We start from the raw sequence: 17381 nt of genomic DNA on the forward strand, positions 1-17381 counted from the left end.
TGCTCTCACCCCCCCCCCCCCCCCATGATCCTTAGCGGCCGCCTGAGATTTTTCAGATCTTCGGACGGGAGCACGCAGTAGAGACACAGTTAAGCGTGCAAGCAGTAGATATATGCAAAAACCCTTGAGGGTTGAAATATCCTTTAATAATCTGGCGACAGGGTCCCTTTAATGTAGTAATATCTCTGGATGAGTGTTGATACGTGTGTTTTCTTTGCTAGGGTTCTACATGTATATTGAAACATCACGACCTCGGCTAGAAGGAGAGACAGCTCGACTACTCAGCCCTGTATTTAACATAGCGCAGAAGAATCCCTATGGGTCCAGCAATGCAGCTTATTGTTTTAGTGTTTTCTATCATATGTATGGAAGACATATAGGTAAGCTAATGTTTATGAGTAATTACGATGTTCCAGAATATACAGATTTCTTGTTATGGTCTATACTTTAGTTAAAATAAGAGGGACTGTGGAAGCATTACCCAACCACTGGGTCAGGAATAATATAAAGCATCCAGATCTTAAGCTAGAAGCCCAGCCAAACTTTTCTTTCATTGATGTGAATAGACTGGAGAAGGGTTAGATGCTCTGGTTGTTGTTCCTGTCTGTTTCTCTATTGATGAGATTTTACTCACTTCCTGTCCAGGTGGCAAAAGTCGATTGCATACAAAATCTTTTCAATGTGCAAGTATACAGCAATGCAATTGGTAAAGGTTGATACTATATTCAAAGTTTAAAGTGCATGGAATATGGACTGTACAGTCATTTATCATGTATTTTTATGCTACAGAATGGTGTCTTCTACAGTTCATTTTTATTTTAGTATGCACAAGCTACTGTATATATCAGAGTTCAAAAAAATGCGCAGGGAAAATGCCCTTTCATCCTAGTGTTTGTGCGCTGCGTAGTCTTTTGTGTTTACGCCTGCACCTTTTTGTAATTTAATATAGAGTAGGGGTTGTCAGCAACTATTAAGTTATCATTGAGATTTTCCTTGAGAGGGCACATAAGTAGTCATTAGGTTTCAATTTAAGAATAACCAAATTTACTTAAAGCCAAACCAATTAATACACTAATGTATTCATTAAGAAATCATTAAAAGGAATTCTAAGTGCAAGTTGTGTAAATACTAGAATTAACCTCCTGTAAATCTCTGCTCAGGCAGACTCCTTACTGGGAAGGGGAGAACTAGCACTAGGAGTCAGTCTTTCTCTGCTGCAGGGCACATATATTGACAGAGAACATACTCATAGGAGAAAAGCGCAAAGTAGTGACTGACCTGTGTGCTTGTTCCATCGTTGTTCAAAGAGCAGGGTAGCTGAGTCAAAGGCCTGTCCATGCTGTCGGGCATGGGAGTGCAGATAATAAAACATGCTGAGCAGAATAACAAGTCCTTTGGCTGAGAAAGTAGCTCCCCTATACAATGTGTATCTCAAATGTGTGCTTACTCCCAGAACTGGTATTTCACTTTTTTAGTGCAGCTTGATGTGTAATATGGTGGGAGTGACCACATGGCAGTATCATAAATGGAGTTTTTGTACTTTACTGAGCTAGCAGGAAATGCTTTACGAGTTTGAAGAAAAAGATAACGTCAGAACCACAAACTAAGAACTGTTCATCATGCAGCTACTTTCAAATAGTATTGTATGCCAATATGAAAGTGTAAGTCAGGAAAGGATATTATGTTTCATAACAATGTCTGAAAGGATTAGAAGTTATATACTAAAGCACAGTGGTGTAGTGCTTAGCACTTTTGCCTTGCAGCAGTGGGGGTCCCTGGTTTGAATCCCGACCAGTTCACTATTTGCAAGGATTTTGCATGTTCTCCCTGTGCTTGCGTGAGTTTCCCCCCCCCCACACGCCAAAGACATGCTGGTAGGTTAAGTGGCTCCTGTCTAAATTGGCCCTTGTGTGTATACATGTGAGATAGGGAGCTTAGATGGTAAGCTTTTTGAGGGCAGGGAATGGTGTGAATGTGCTCTGTGTAAAATTCTACGTAAATTGTAGACACTATATAAACCTGTAATAAATAAATATAGCCCACCAAGCCTTGCCATTTTACCTGTCAGCTGCAATTGCCTGAATGAAATAAGTACTCTAGAAGGCTTGACACTGCAACATCCTCATGGTGGTTCCCAGGGTTTTCCATCTCGTGGCCCATGCCTGCAAGTGAAGGTACAGCTCAAGCCTCCAATTTTATTAGTCAGCCATTCTGATTGTCTGGGGCCAAATGTTAGAGGTAGGAGGATGTGGTCCTCTGTAGGCTGCATGGGACCACTGATGAGAAAAGTATCCACTAACAATATAGCCTTTATGTAATCAGGGAAGGCAAAAGTAATATTAAAAAATCATCAAGCATTTTATTTGCATTTACAAAAGTTTCTCAGATTCCTTTAACACAAAGCATGCAGACAGGAAAACGCATCTTCAGCCATAATATGACACCTAGAGAGCAGCAATTAATCCTGTTTACGGTCTCTGTGTATTTGTAATCAGTCTCTTGTTGCTCAGAGAACTCCTGCTCAATTCTCATCCATCTCTCTTCCTGATCGATTTCTTCACACCTGAATCAGTGAAACAAAGATTTACATTCAGTGAAATTCTCCGTCTGTGGCTTGTCAATATGTTTGTCCCTGAGACTCCCATCGATGATGAACAGTTTAGCGTTTCAGATTTGGTATTTGTTTTGCCCACACTGCTTTTGTCAGTATTTTTATATGATGAGCAGTATAGATGAGCAGTTATATCTGTATGTCATTTTCGTGCTGGCGGTTTTGAGTCTTAAGTTGTTGAGGGATATTTGCTGTGAGAAAGCATTCATTAGCTAAACAAACATATTTTTGTTTTAATTACAATTTATTTTTTTTACTTCCTGGTCCAATTTTTCACAAATTATGTAATGTGCCCAAGTGTTGCATCCTGGGAAGGTTACATCAGCTGGGAAATTTCATCTGTATTCCCACGAGATCTCAGGGAAAGGCACTTTCCTCCCCTGAGATGATGTGCATGGTCACATTTGCCAGAGTTCCAGGAAGTAAAAAGAGATCTAGTAACCTGCCCTGAGGTAACTGAGAAGAATGAGGAGGAAAAGAAAAATAAGGTATGCAAAGAATAAAAAGTCGGCAATTATCTAGAAGTATGTGTTTTTAGATTGTCATTACTTAACATTTCTAAAGTTGCCTTTGTTGTTATTTTGAAGATATGGGTTCCTCCACAGTGGCAATTTTTACTAAGGGCGGATTAGTATATATCCCTTTACTTCCTGGAACTCTGGCACATGTTAGGGAAGCAAGGAGATTGGCAGGATCATCATGTACTAAGTGCAAGTTTTATTCAGTGTATTAATAAATGGAACTAGGATGTAGATTATGTGGAATAGAGGAATGTAGTGTCAAAGTGTTACTATTAAGGGTTACATCTACTTTTAAGGTTTAAAGGTGTTGTGTAAATGAGCAGATACCAGGCCCTGGAGGCTCCTAGTTCAAGGTAAACAGACCATTCAAATAGATGAGTCATTATAGGCACTGTTTCTCAGAAACTGACATTGGGTTATACTGTTACCTACAAGAGGATTAGGACCCTAGCAAACAAAGCATGCTACAGTTGTGTGGAAGAGCAGTCCTTAGGAGTAGATCACAGAGGGTTGGAACCTGTATCCCTAAATGAACCTCAAGAGGATTTTATGATAAGTACAAAATCTTCATAAAGAGACACAGGGTATAGTTTTTTGGGGTAGACATCTGCCCAAATGAGAGGTGGGAACACAGTAAAAAAAACTCTTAACAAAACAGAATAATAATCAGGGAAAACTCCAGCTTAAAGAGCTGGAGCTAAAGGAACTTATGATTTGGTGTACCGTAGCTGCCATATTTAGTGTGATGGCCAGGTTTAGTAGGTGTGGAAGGATGTGGTCTTCATTCACATTTGGACTAACCCAAAATGGTGGTGAATGTGCTACTGTGCATGCATGTCAACTATTGTGCATGCTCCGTACCCTGCAAATACACTGTCAGTATGTTTATAATTCAGTAAAACAATGTAACAAAAGGTTGGAGAGCAGTAGACAGTTGACACATGCTGAGTCACCGGGACTCTTCTCCCCTCTCTACCAGTTGATACTGTGGCTGCCTTAAACACATGGGCCAGCGGGACTTTCTTGACCACAACTCCTGAATGACTTCCCCCTTTGCCACTAAAAGCTTTGGGGCCAGACATAAAAACTTTAAAATTGCATCAGAACAATCAGTTTAGTCCATTGTGATGCTTTTTCCTCTATACATGTGTATGCTTAAATAGTAAGCTCTGTAATATCCACATACAGGATGTACATTTGCCACAAGTGTGCGCTAAGCAAACACAAAGAAGTGGCCATTATACATAATATTTTTTGGGGGGAAGTTGCACAATCATTTTATGATAATATAGTGATTTTAATATGAAAGTAAACTTTCAATGTTAAAAAAGAGTTGCAAAGGAACTATGGTATTTGCCTATCTGGTATTGTTATCCTGCTCTTTGCCTTACTTTTGACTTCTCAATAGATATTTTAATGAGTATGGCTAGCCCTATAGATCCTTGTCGCACCTCTGTGAAAAGTCTTGTTCTTTTGAACCAGCTTTATTCACAATGGCATTGATTCCTTAAACGCCTGCTATTTTTATCTGTGTAGCAAGCACTATTTCAAAATGATTTCTGCCTTGCATATAGAATCCAGCTAGCAGATTGGATTCATTAGGCAGAGACATTTTTCTGTCTATGTAGTTTTACTAAAGGTCATTATGGGGAAAAAAAAAAAAAAGGTTCTCAAGCTCTCTATTAAAGGTCTGTCAAATGCTAATAGGATGTCTGGTCTTTGATATGTCCTTCTATACAAAGTTTTCCAGAAAATATAAAGACATTTCAAAAAGGGTAAAGGGGACGAAGGACCTAGAGTCTTGTAACTGAATACTGCTACATTCCTATGTGACCATATTCAGATATACTATAATACAATTACTATATTCATGACATGTGACTTGCCAAGCCCCATTAAAGATTCTTCTTCAAGTATTTTTTTTTTTTGCCAAAACTTTTCGTTTTTGGCAGAGCAGGGAAGGGTTAGAACATGAGTTTAGGCCAATTAGGAAGGCGGGAGGGGTCATTACCCGCTGCCCAGCTTCCTGATTGCTCCATGCTGTTTGGCCGGCTACATGCTGATTGGCCAGGAAGCCAGCTTCCCAGCCAATCAGGAAGCTGGGAGGCGGGTCATTACCTGCAGTCCCGGCTTCCTGAATGGCCGGGAAGCCGACTTCATATTCCCTTGCGGCACTGTTGTTATCGGGATGAGTATCAGAGCATTTAGTACTATTACTGGCCAAAACACTATGTATCGGTGCATCCCTATTTACCGTTATTGAATATGTAATCCTGGTGATAGACTAGTTGTATGGAGACATTGGGCTCAAACTATATATGATGTAGCTTGATTTTATGGGTGAATATGTTTTATGATCCTAATGAAGTGTTTATACTTTTATAGATAGTTGTACATACCTCTTCTTGGGTACCAAAAAAGTCAGTTTATTTGGTGTTACCCTTTTGGGTTCTTTTTGTAACGCAATCCAAAAATGTTAACTGGATTACGCTGAAACTGGCCCTGGCATATGCCGTAAAGGTGTTGGATTTCTGGGAACAGAGACTGCTATATAAAAATGAATATAATAAATAATGAATGCACAAGTTTAATGCACAGTTCCAGAACTACCATCAATTAGCATTCTGCAGATCTGCTATGGTTTGTACAATGAGGTTAATAAAATAAAAGTTTCCTGGAAAGGCCAAAGGCTGACATTGTTACTCCTCATTCTGCAAATGCTAGTTTTTGGCTGTCATTTGTACCCTCCTCGCTTCAATACTTTGTCCCTTACCTGGAACAAGCATGCTAATAGGAATATTTGCTGTTACTCAGACTTTACAGACACATATATGTGTTTTAGGTTAGTGACTTAAACCTTGCTACATTTTTTCGATTTAAGTATCCAAATCAGGCTTTTTAAACTATTTCTTATCTCTGGTGTTGGCTAGAACATGGTAATGTGTCACTGAGGATTAATGTTATAGTTTTCATAGCCTGTACACAAAGAAAATAAAGGATATATATATATTGATCGATATATCACAAACATTGCTCACTAACTCTATGAACTTTTCAAGAGCTTTAGTAGATGTACCGTAATCTTCTGTAATAATTTATACCCAAAGAAATGCTTTAATGCCGCACAATTCAAATGGTTGTCTAGTGTAGCCAGAGAGGTCTTTAGAAAATGTGATGCAAAATATGCAAAGGCACACACACGCATTACACCTACTTATAAACATAACTTCGCTTTTATCTATAGATATAAGCTGGCCTTCATGAATAAAAGCTGCAATTTAAAGCATATCGATAAACACGTGAGAGCGATTATAGACGTTATATTGGCGTAGTGGTTGGCACTGTGACTTTGCAGTCCTGGGATCCTGGGTTTAATTTCACTTACATACATGGAGATGACATTTTCTCTCAGTGTATTTTTGTTTCTATGAGCTCCAGTTTTACCCACAGTTCAAAACTATACTAGGAGGTTAATCAGCATCCACACAGAAGTCTGCCCGTAGCAGGGTTGAAGGAGATAATGTACCAGCACCCAGTCTTTCAGGATGCAAACATTATCTTGTTTATTGCAAATACATCACATAGGACATAATGCCAAAGTTATGGTGCCACGCAGAATCATTTTGTCAAGGTCACGTACGTGATGTATTCACAATAAACAAGATTATGTTTGCATCCTGAATGACTGAGTGCTGGTGAATTATCTTCATCTACTCTGGAATATAATGCAGCACCATTTGCTGTTCTCACTACTAGCACCACCCTACAGTGCTGTATGGTGAACAGCTGGTATCTACATTGATGCCTGTGGTAGGGACGCTAGTGTGCCCCTACCATAGCCACTGTCCATAAAATAAATACATGTACGGTATATCTATCGTCTTTTTACATTGTTTTTCCTATTTTCTCATATACTTGCACATTATTCAGTTAAAAAAAATGCTTATCAGCTGCTACTTTAGTGATAGTTATTGCTGTCCTGTCCATGCTTAGAGTGAGTGTGGTTCAAGTCTCCACTGCATAGTTTGCTGGGGAGAGTGGGTATGTTAAAAAACACTGCTTTCAGTTTGGCTTCTTGTGTCCGTCCCAAGTGTCTTTACCTACGTTTCAGCCGAAAATGTCTTTACCTTTATTACATCAGAAAAATGGTACAGTCCAGCTTGAGACATCATGCCATGTACCATGTGTAGTTGATATGATTCAGTCCAATCAGACTGCTACAAAGACTACTGGATCTCCATTCATCCTGACAAACTGCTACAACTGTGTGTGCATGATATAGAAAGTATTTGTCATTAGTTTCTCTGGTTCTTTTACTTCTTAACATCTTGTTTTATTGGTAGAACCATGTAAATTATTTTTAGAATGACAGTATGTCTTGACATGTCATAAAAACTAAACCGTTTTTCTTTTGCGGTCATTTTGCTTAGGGAGTTTGAATATATTCCTCCGATTAAAAGGGCAAACTAACACTGAAATCCCTATTTGGTCGACTAGTGGGAATAAAGGGGAACAGTGGCATCAAGCCCGTCTAACTATACATCCAACTACTTCATTTCAGGTAGGTAAACATTTGACTTTGATGCATTGGTCCTTGTACTGTTTTACCAGAGTAGAAGAAGCCATAGAAGCCAAAAATAGTATTATAAGCCATAGAAGCCAAAAAATAGAGTTTGTCTAAAAACAAAAACCTGGCCCAACTCGGCTTCCAATACTTCCAGAAGGCACCTTTATTCCCATCTTTTCATGCTTCTTCTTTTTGCTATGTCTTTCTGGTTGACACTTTTTCTAATTGTACTGATTGCCATGCAAAAGAAAAGGACTGCTGGAACGTCAGTAGCTTCCAAGACACAGCACAGCTCACAAATGCCTCGCCCAACAGGGCAGGGCTTGTTCGTGATTTGGAAATAAGCCAAGGCCCTGTGTACAGCTTGATCCAAGGGTACTATAAGATAATCTGTAGAGAGAATACACAAGCTGCGAATGCTGATCACCTATAAATGGTTGCCTGGCTATCCCTGAATGTAATAATTTCTAATACAATACAATGGGATTGATTTGCTAAATGCAAATTAGGCTGATAACTTTGCAATAAAATTAGCATTTTGCAGGGGAAATTTCCTCTTATTTTAGTCATTTAAGTGAAGCGCTGCTTAAGTCATCATCTATTATTGTGCAAGCAAAATGACTGTGTGCAAATTCCCTTGCAAATAGAAAGTGATACTAAGTTTAATCTTAAAAATACATTCAATTCCCTTAACTATTAACGAAAATGTTTATTATTTGTGTATCACTCGGCTGTAGATCCTCAAATCATCTCGGAATTGGTGATGACACTGTCCTTCCTTCTGGAGGCTGACTACTTTTGTTCCCCATGTTACCTGTGTGTGTTCAGAAGTAGTCACCGCTCCAAGATCACTCCTGTGATGGACTACAATCTCAATACAAATTAATAAACTAAACGTCAGATTATAGTCCATCACAAGAGCGAGCTTGGAGCGGTGACTACTTTATAACACACACACATTTGCCTTTAGTAAATCAACTCCAGATGACTCTACAACAAGCTTGCAGATCAAGAAAAAGCCAATATACAGTTACTTGAGCAACAGACTAAAAAATAGCATCTGTACCCACTACCATTACTTAAAGGAGAACTATGAGGTGAGTGCTTTTCACTCACCTCATAGTTCTAGCCGACCTGTGACAATGAGACTGTCACAGGTCGGCTCAGTAGATCGAGAAGTGAGCGAACACATACCGGCGTTCGCTCACCTCTCGATCCTGTCACGGCTTTCTGCCGTGACAGGGGAGGGGCTGGATTCCCCCCTCCCCGCTCCGATCCTCCAGCGCTGACTGGCGGAATGGACAGGGGAGGGGGCGGGTACAGCTGGCTCTGCCTCTAGATAGGCAGAGCCAGCTGTCACTCACGCAGCTGGGCGGATCCAGACATAATTGTCGTGATCCGCTTCAGCTGCGGCGTCTCAGTATACCACGAGTTGTAGCTCACGGCATACTGAGCTTAGTGTGACTGGAGGACGCTAGTTTGTGTCCTCCCGTTACCCTAAGGAGAACTATGGGGAGACGCCCCAACCCCATAGTTCTCCTTTAAGTACAGTTTACATACTGCACAGCCTTCTTTTTCACCTGGCTAAAACCTACCATGAACTGGTAGCTGGAACTGCTATTTAAAAGCCCCCACCCTTTATAAATGTTTTCAACTCATTGAGGCATGAAGACCACAATCTATTGAGAAAAGTTGAAGAACAAAAATCATATCATTGTCTATCCTTACATCTCCTTTAGAAGGGATAGACACATTGGCATAAATTGTTTCTTGTATGGCTGGGTCCTAGGCCATTCCCTCTGTTTCCTGTGTCTAAAGTCAGCCAGGTGCCTGAAATCAATTGTGGGAATTAAATGCCTTCAGTGAAACAACAAAAATATTTTTCATACTTTGTACTCTAGTTTTGGTATAACTTTTTAATCTCGGAACAATTAGCTATACAGCCAGTAAAGTAAGTGGACTCATTACAAACCATGCACACAAGAGTTTGGAAGGAAAATGTGAAATACAATCTGACAGGTGGAATCATTACCCTTGGTTCAAGCTGGTTTGTTTTACTAAAAACGTTGATTTCCTTTTCTTTAGAGAGTCTGCAGAAACCCATTTGAGTAAAAGCAAATCATTCACTTAGATGTTCTTGTTTGACACATTGACGCTGCAGCAATAAACACAGACTGGTGACTTGCAGGAGAAGCTAAATGATCATCCTGCAGATGGATTATAATTGGCCTAAAGGGATAAATAAAATTTACTTGTTCTGACCATCAGAGGAGAAAGAAAAAACACCCCCTCACCTAAAGCATAATGTCTAAATCCCAAAAGGTTTATAGAGAATCGCATAGTCTGCTTTAAAACAGATTGTACAGTTTAACTATATGGTTTCATTTCAGATGGGCACCTTTTACTAGACATGGGTGAACTTCTAGAATCCATGGGAAAGTGTGAGATCTGGGGGTAATCTCTTCTTAAGCCCAATTGAAGTCATGGAAATAGATCTGCATTGTAATAACCTCCATTTTACTTGTCATACCACCACTTTCCTGTTACAGCAGGTATTTATGGTGTCTATGACTGCACAGTGCTATAGGCACTAGAGTTAGACCCCAGTGCTCTTAGTATTCAGCAATATGTAACAAAACTGGTCAGACACAAGTGTAATACAACTCTATGGGAGGACATTTGTGCCGAGGGTTGGGGCAATGGCGGAAAAGAGTGCAGAGTGGGAGCGCTGGTAGCACCATTATGCACTGAGAGAAAAAAGCAAATTAAGGTATTTCCAATTTAAAAAAAACAAAGTCGCAAATCATAGCATGGTGAATAGAGGGCTATAAAAGGTGCAAGACTTCAAATGGGCTTGAACTTCAAACACATCAAATAAATTTATGTCATATAAATAGTATTGTGACACCTCGGCTCACAGACCCGAATGGCATTCGGGAGCTCCCGAATGCTATTGTGTTATATGACAGCTGAGAATGTCAAATGGGCGGAATGCACCCTGTGACGTCACGCCTCGCTCCGCCTATTTGTTTACGGTGTAATTTTGCGGCGAGTCTTCGCCGGGATGTCGTGCGGTGGGACTTTTTTTTATTAACGCGAGTCAGCAAGCATCATTCATCGTAAATGATACTGGATTACAGCGATGGAGCTATTGGTTTTTTTTTTTTTAGCCACCTCCCGTCCGCCGAACATTGAAAGATGGCCAGACGGGAGTCTTTTGGATGCGGGTGGGCGTCTTTAGACATCCTTAATGCCCGCTTGCACGCGCCCCCTGGCCCGTGAAGGCCGTTTACATGCAAGCGGTCCAGCGTCTGTAAAGACGCCCAGTCACTTGTATGCTCCATGTCTCTGTGTGCCCTCTCCCCTCCTTACCTCTTCTCATGGTCGACGGCCCCGCCACGATCCCGGGCATCCAATACGGGATGGACGATGTGGCTCCGTGCACTGAGAACAGAGGGAGTTAGTACCCGATCTCCCTCCGCTCTCCTCCCTGGTTTCTGAATGCAGGAAGTGATGTTTACTTTAGTGATGAGCTACATCTGCAAGAAACTAGTCTGAATTAACATTCTACCATGACATGCAGGGCCCACTCTTTGTTTATAGGTTTGCGATTGAAGCTGTTGTGAGGTTTCTGTGTTGAATGATTGAATCAAGGTATTCTATCTTGGGTGTTTGTGTATAACAAAGTACAGTGCTTTTTCTTTTTCATTTTAACAACATTTGTAAATTCACAGGATTCAGTCGGTTTAGAATTATAAACTGCCCAACATTAAAATGACTCATGGTATAATTAAATAAGAGAATATGATGTTTCCTTCTCACTGTAAGCCAAATGGCGCAAGGACAGTGCTCACAGTATTTCAATGGCATCATTTTATTGGTCTCTACTGAATATCTATATATATTATTGTGATGTTCCATCCACAGACATTCACAGTAAATTTAAGAATTATATCACATTCTACACTATCATAATTCATTACAGGGTTATTTTAAAGGGAACCTATTAGGAAAACCATACCTGAACTGCCATGGCTGCTGTTTTAAAGGTGCAGGTTCTAAATCGGTCATCTTGATCCTGGACTTATTACCTAGTCAATCATTGACCTGGGACAAGCATGCAGGAGAAATATTAACCCACTTATAACTCATTTAGTGGTCACATTATTATTTTAGATAACGGACTTGCTAGGCAGTGAAGTCAGTACTAGCATGACAACCGATCTCAGACTGTTAAGCTTTTAACAGAAGGGGTAAAAAAATCACAGTGGCGGGGTTGAGGGGATTGTTGTTCTTAGCCAAACTGGTGCCAGTGTGAGAGATAAGATGAGTTAGAGCTGCTGTCCCCTTTGTCTGTTGTTCTCCTTTAGCCAAGATATGTCATCCCAGCTTATATCCATTAATGGAGAGAATTCATAGAACAATATATGTTGAAATCAGCTGTAAAATGACTGTTCCAACAGTCTAGTTAAAAGACCTAATACATGTGGTACATTTACAGTCAGGGTACACCAGCTATAAGATGAGTTGAGAACCTGACTATAGAGGGAGCTGAGAACACAAGCACTATTCTTCATCTGTACATACTGGAAGTTTTGCTTTCCCCCCTGCAACTCAAACAGACTGAACTGGGAGGTTCACAACAATTTATGTATCTTCTGTGGGGCCTGTGAACATGGGGTCAGATGACAACCAAATCTTTATATACATTACATTTTGGAACAGCCTAATAGATCTTCTTTCTATAAGACCAGTATAAGTATAGTGTAGATATACTTCAGACTGTAAGCTGCAATAGAGATGTTCTTATTCTAGTGCTGCCGCTCTGTACAACAGATAGTCATCACATCACCAGAAGAGCTAGACTAATCTAAATATCTAAATATAAATAAGCACAAAACAAATGAATTTTAAGGTGAAATCCTATTGTTCAGTTTTTTTTACCATCATTCACACTGCTTCCTATTTCAGATAATATTTGAGGGCATTCGAGGTCCTGGTATAGAAGGAGATATCGCCATAGACGATGTATCAATCGTAGAAGGAGAATGTACCAGGATGGATCAGCCAGCCACTAGTATGTGTTTAATTTTGTCTGCAATACATGTTGTTTAATTTGTTTCTTTTAAAGGTGATTGGGGTGCTCCCAAGCTCAGCATATTAGTTATCCCCTAGGCTAAACTTTAAAGGAACCTGTACTGAGGGGAATGTGGGAGCTGCCATTGCTGGTCTTCATTTATAAATACTTGGAGCTTGGCTGACTCTGGTCTTCAATATTTTTTGACTAACTAACCTGGCAGCTTAGAAAGTCAGAGTGAAGTTGGAACTCCAGATCCACATGCTTGTTCCAGGCCTGGGTTAGTTCCAACAATGGCAGTGTACCTATTCTCTCGGAAAAGGTTTATTTTATAGTGGTAGATATTTCAGTATTTGATAGATGCTGTAGACTTCAATCACCTTAATATTTCTTAGTTTCAATTAGAGACTCTAGTGGTGAGATCTCTTCACTCCTACTGTGCTCATTATGAAGGGTTCCCATTCACCCTTTTGAGTTTATAATTAATGTTTTATGAAGAACAATGCAACAGGAGCAGCATAAACACCCTAAAGTGGGCCTGAACACCCCTAGAATTTTCAAGTGTAAATATAGGATATAAAGCTTGCAGGTGATCACACAACACCAGACATACTTGTAACCAATGGCTCTTTCTTTACTAGACCAACCCTTTAACCTCAGGCTTTTCCAGGCCATCCTATGTTTTTGGTCTCTTCCAGAGCCTTATGAGAGTTGATCTTATTTAGACTTTTTCCTAATGCAAGGTTCTTAAACTCTATTCATATGCCCATGCAAATTCAACTCATCACACTACTGTAATGGATCTATGTATAAACTGTTATGTCCCCAGTTACATAGTGATCTTTAGCACATGTTTTATTAAACATCATCATATATGCAAATGTGGTTTAAATTAAAAAGACAAAGGCCCCCAACTCTATGCATACACAAAGTTCAAGATAAACAGACCTTAGATGTAGACAGTGGTTCTTCACTGTCCTGGTTGGCAATCACCAGGTAAATTATATGGGAGTTGTTAGTGCACTAGTAAGGATGATACCAAATGAGCTGCAAGTTGCCATGGAAACCAGAATGGTGAAGAGCTGCTCTGTATCTGTGGTCTGTTATATTCCAAAATTCCTCTCCTTAACTCTAGCAATATTTTTTTTTTCGGTTCAATTACCTTTACCCTTGTTGCATACAGAAATGAGCATGTCATGATTCACAATTTTTTTTTTCACCTCTCTGGATTGATCACAAGCAATGCTCTACTGTGTGTCAGCAAATGCTAATACTGGCAGTGTATGGCCACTTTTAGATTCCCAGACATCCCCTTGTATAACTTGCTCAGAAAACAAACTTTTGTATCTTTATGTTTTAAAAACCTATGCAAACCATTTAACCGTTTACCTGCCTCATTCTCTCCCCTTGTCCATGCACAGAATGCCTTGTATTCTGTGAACAGAATACAAAACATTCTGTTAGTAGACAACGTAAGATCCTGTCATTTATCTGCCACTTCTTTCTGCTTCTGTATTCACATACGGTGGGGGGGGGGGGAGGAATTTATCAAAGCAATTACAACAGTTTTAGCCTCTTAGATCATTTTTTTTATGTGCGAATCTGTCTTTTAACATGTGCCCCTGTTTTCACCTGAGCTTGCACTACCTTTCCAACTGAGGGTGTTTTGCCCAAAGCTTGCAATACTTTTCCAACTGCACATATTTTTTGCACCTGTTTTGCACCTGTTTTCTTCAGAGCTTGCACACTTTTTCAACTGCATGTTTTTTTCACCTGTTTTTATCTGCACTTGTTCCGGGGCTGTATGAAACTGGAGCATCACCTAAGAAAACAGTCACAACTTAAGAAGTCCCCGTGACCACTTCTTCAAGATGCAACAGTTAAGCTTTTTGCCTGAAGTTAGAAGTCTTTTTCCTGGAGTCTATTAAACCTCATTTATCAACAACATTACACTAGCTTGATAAATCTGGTGCAAATATATTCCGTGCAAGTTCAAACACTCGCAATTGGTATGATAAATTCCCCCCAACATGTCTAATGAAAATGACATTTATTATCAAGGCTTAGACTGCATTGATAAATAAGGTGCAAATAACGTGGAAAATTTGTCACTTAAAGAAAAGTGGAGCAACTCCCTTGATAAATTCCCCCCCAATGTGTTCTGTGAATGGACAAGGGAATAGGATGGAGGGTTGAACGACAGGATCCCTTCACTGCATAAGGGCCAAACTCGCAGCTGCAGCGCTGGCTTTACTTTATGGCATCATTGAAACTATGATTTTTACAGTACGCTGCAACGATCCAGACTTAAAGTGTCATTAAAGGCAAATTACCCCCACCCTGCTAGTGTTAGGACTTACCTTAAATGATGCCTCTTGATCCGATTATCATCTTCTTTCCAGTAGTTTTCAGGAGTCCCTCCAGCACTGGTGCCGGTCTGTGATCCAGCACTGACTCCTGTCTCTTCCTGTCCCACAAGGTCTGTGCGGGTGCACGCTGCTGCATTAACTTGCCTTGTGTCTCTCCTAGTCTCCCAGCCGAAGATCTGTACTGCACATGCACCCGACCCATGATCCTTTGCGGGCGCAATCATCAGATCTTTGGATGGGAGCGTGTGGTGGAGACACAGGTAAGTTTAAACCCTTTCTAAACTTTAAAAAAAAATGTTTTTGCATATATCTAATGCTTGCTAGAGTCCCGCTTTAAATATCCAAAATATTATGTGTTGAATAGTTACATGATTTTATTTTCTCTTTTCAGCTCCTCCTTCAGGTGTTAAAGTGTCTGGGACTTTAGTTCATATATGGCTGTATCCGGTTTTCCTTTTCTTTTCTTTATTAAGTCATCAAAGGTGACCATACTTTGGCAGAGGCTACAAAAGATTCACTAGGCACTGGTATGAAGAAAGAGTCTTTGTAAATGGACATCTAGAAAACAATCTACCAAAGATTCCTCCACAAGGGCACTGGGAATTAACAGAACATTGGAAAATACATGACTATAAACTACACTTGAGACCTGAAATATAAGAGCAGACCTCACAGTGCTTCTGTGGCTTTTACAAATACAGTAAAATCTGAATATTCTTTATAAAAAAAAAAAAAGGAATTATGAAATCCTTGTCAAAGCACAACGTCACGGCTGGTTTTCTTTCAAATGAAAAGAGTTTGCTTGATACCATGGACACCTAATGGCCTGCCAACCTAAACCTCACAGTTAACAGGGTACACCAAGATCTGGCATTCATTTTCAGTTCAAGAAGGTTTTTAGTAAGGAACAAGTCTGCGTAAGCCCTCTTGCCTTGGCTGCCACCATTCAAACCTGAACCTCTGTAGAACACGTATACCATTTTATCACAGCTTTGCTACAAAAGGTATGCTATATCTTTTTTGCATGTAGTCGTCTCCAAGAAAGAGCAGCTCAGTCTTACAAGCTTTTTTCAGCTTTTGGGATTTTGCTTGTGGACCGACCATGAGTTCAAGTTACCAAGTCCATCAGTTGTAACAAAGGAACCAAACCACCACCTTTTATAAATTGCCAGGAAACCAAGTGCCTTCAAATAACAAGCCTGAAAAAGTTAGCTAAACAAGCTTGCACTGCTGTGAGTGGTTTGTGAAAAAAATAAAAATAAAGAAACAAACTGTTTTATATGCAAACTGCAGTCCACAAGAAGAGAACACAGGCCAGATCAACAACAACAAAAATTGCTACAGAAGTACATAAACTTATGTTGCTGCATAAGATCTTAAACGTCATATTTTTTTAACATTTGTTTCACCTTTGAAAAAAACAGTCATGGCCTTCTTGCGCATTATCAGTTTGACAAAAAAAAAAAGGAAATCTCAACACAACTGGGAAGGAACAACTTTTCATATTACTGGTAACTGAAGTAGTTTGAAAAGTTGTCAATAGACTTTCAATCTTCATTTTTTTTTTCCTCCTTTTGAAACGGGAAAGTCATTTTCTTACTCTTATCTACATTTGAAATGAAATCAGTCTGATCTTAAGAGGAAAGCGTTTTGAGCAGCAGACTGCAATGTGTTCGACCCCGGCAGAATCTCCGGGTCTGAATTATTGATCTCAAAATTTGAGGGTCCGATGCCTCTGCCCACTAATCAAACTCTGTGCAGATTGTGACATAGTATTTTATTATTTTGGCAAGTTTGGAAAAAAAAAAGATATTACACTTTTACATAAAACTGTAAAAAAAAAAATTACTGAGCTACCTGATTAAATACATACTTTAACCAGCCACTTTTTCAATGCATTGTATATGTCCCTTCTAACTTTGGCTATGAACATTTGAAAATATTTTTGGTTTCTTTAAATTATCTTAAATTTTAACTTCATTTACAAATACTTTTATCTACACAAAAAAAAATTATTCTTTTATGTTCTTTCAAACATTTGATGAAAAATGTTATGCAAACAATTGGGCTATAAATAAAAAAAACATATTTAACATTGCTGAAATTGATTTAAAAGGAGAAAAACTGAAGCACAAGAAAATGTCGTAGATTATGACCAGATTCGAATTTTTTTTTTTTTCTTTATTTTATTTTTATTTTGGATTCTGTGGAAATGTTTATGCTGATTCAGTTATTC

The 17381-nt window shown here is 39.4% G+C and overlaps 1 protein-coding gene across 2 annotated transcripts in view; it reads left to right on the forward strand.

Moving 5' to 3' along the window:
- MDGA2 (MAM domain containing glycosylphosphatidylinositol anchor 2) overlaps window positions 1–17129 on the forward strand; it is a 521930-nt gene extending 504801 nt beyond the window's left edge. For both annotated transcript variants that reach the window (XM_018563520.1, XM_018563521.1), the window contains exons 14-17: window positions 222–380; window positions 7563–7693; window positions 12671–12776; window positions 15537–17129. In XM_018563520.1, the coding sequence (XP_018419022.1) occupies window positions 222–380; window positions 7563–7693; window positions 12671–12776; window positions 15537–15631 (491 nt within the window). In that variant the 3' untranslated portion in view covers window positions 15632–17129. The remainder of the gene's footprint in view (window positions 1–221; window positions 381–7562; window positions 7694–12670; window positions 12777–15536) is intronic.
- Window positions 17130–17381: the final 252 nt, after the last annotated feature.

The sequence above is a fragment of the Nanorana parkeri genome, unplaced genomic scaffold (genome assembly GCF_000935625.1).
Source record: "Nanorana parkeri isolate BGI_ZX_2015 unplaced genomic scaffold, ASM93562v1 scaffold670, whole genome shotgun sequence".
Lineage (NCBI taxonomy): Eukaryota > Metazoa > Chordata > Amphibia > Anura > Dicroglossidae > Nanorana > Nanorana parkeri.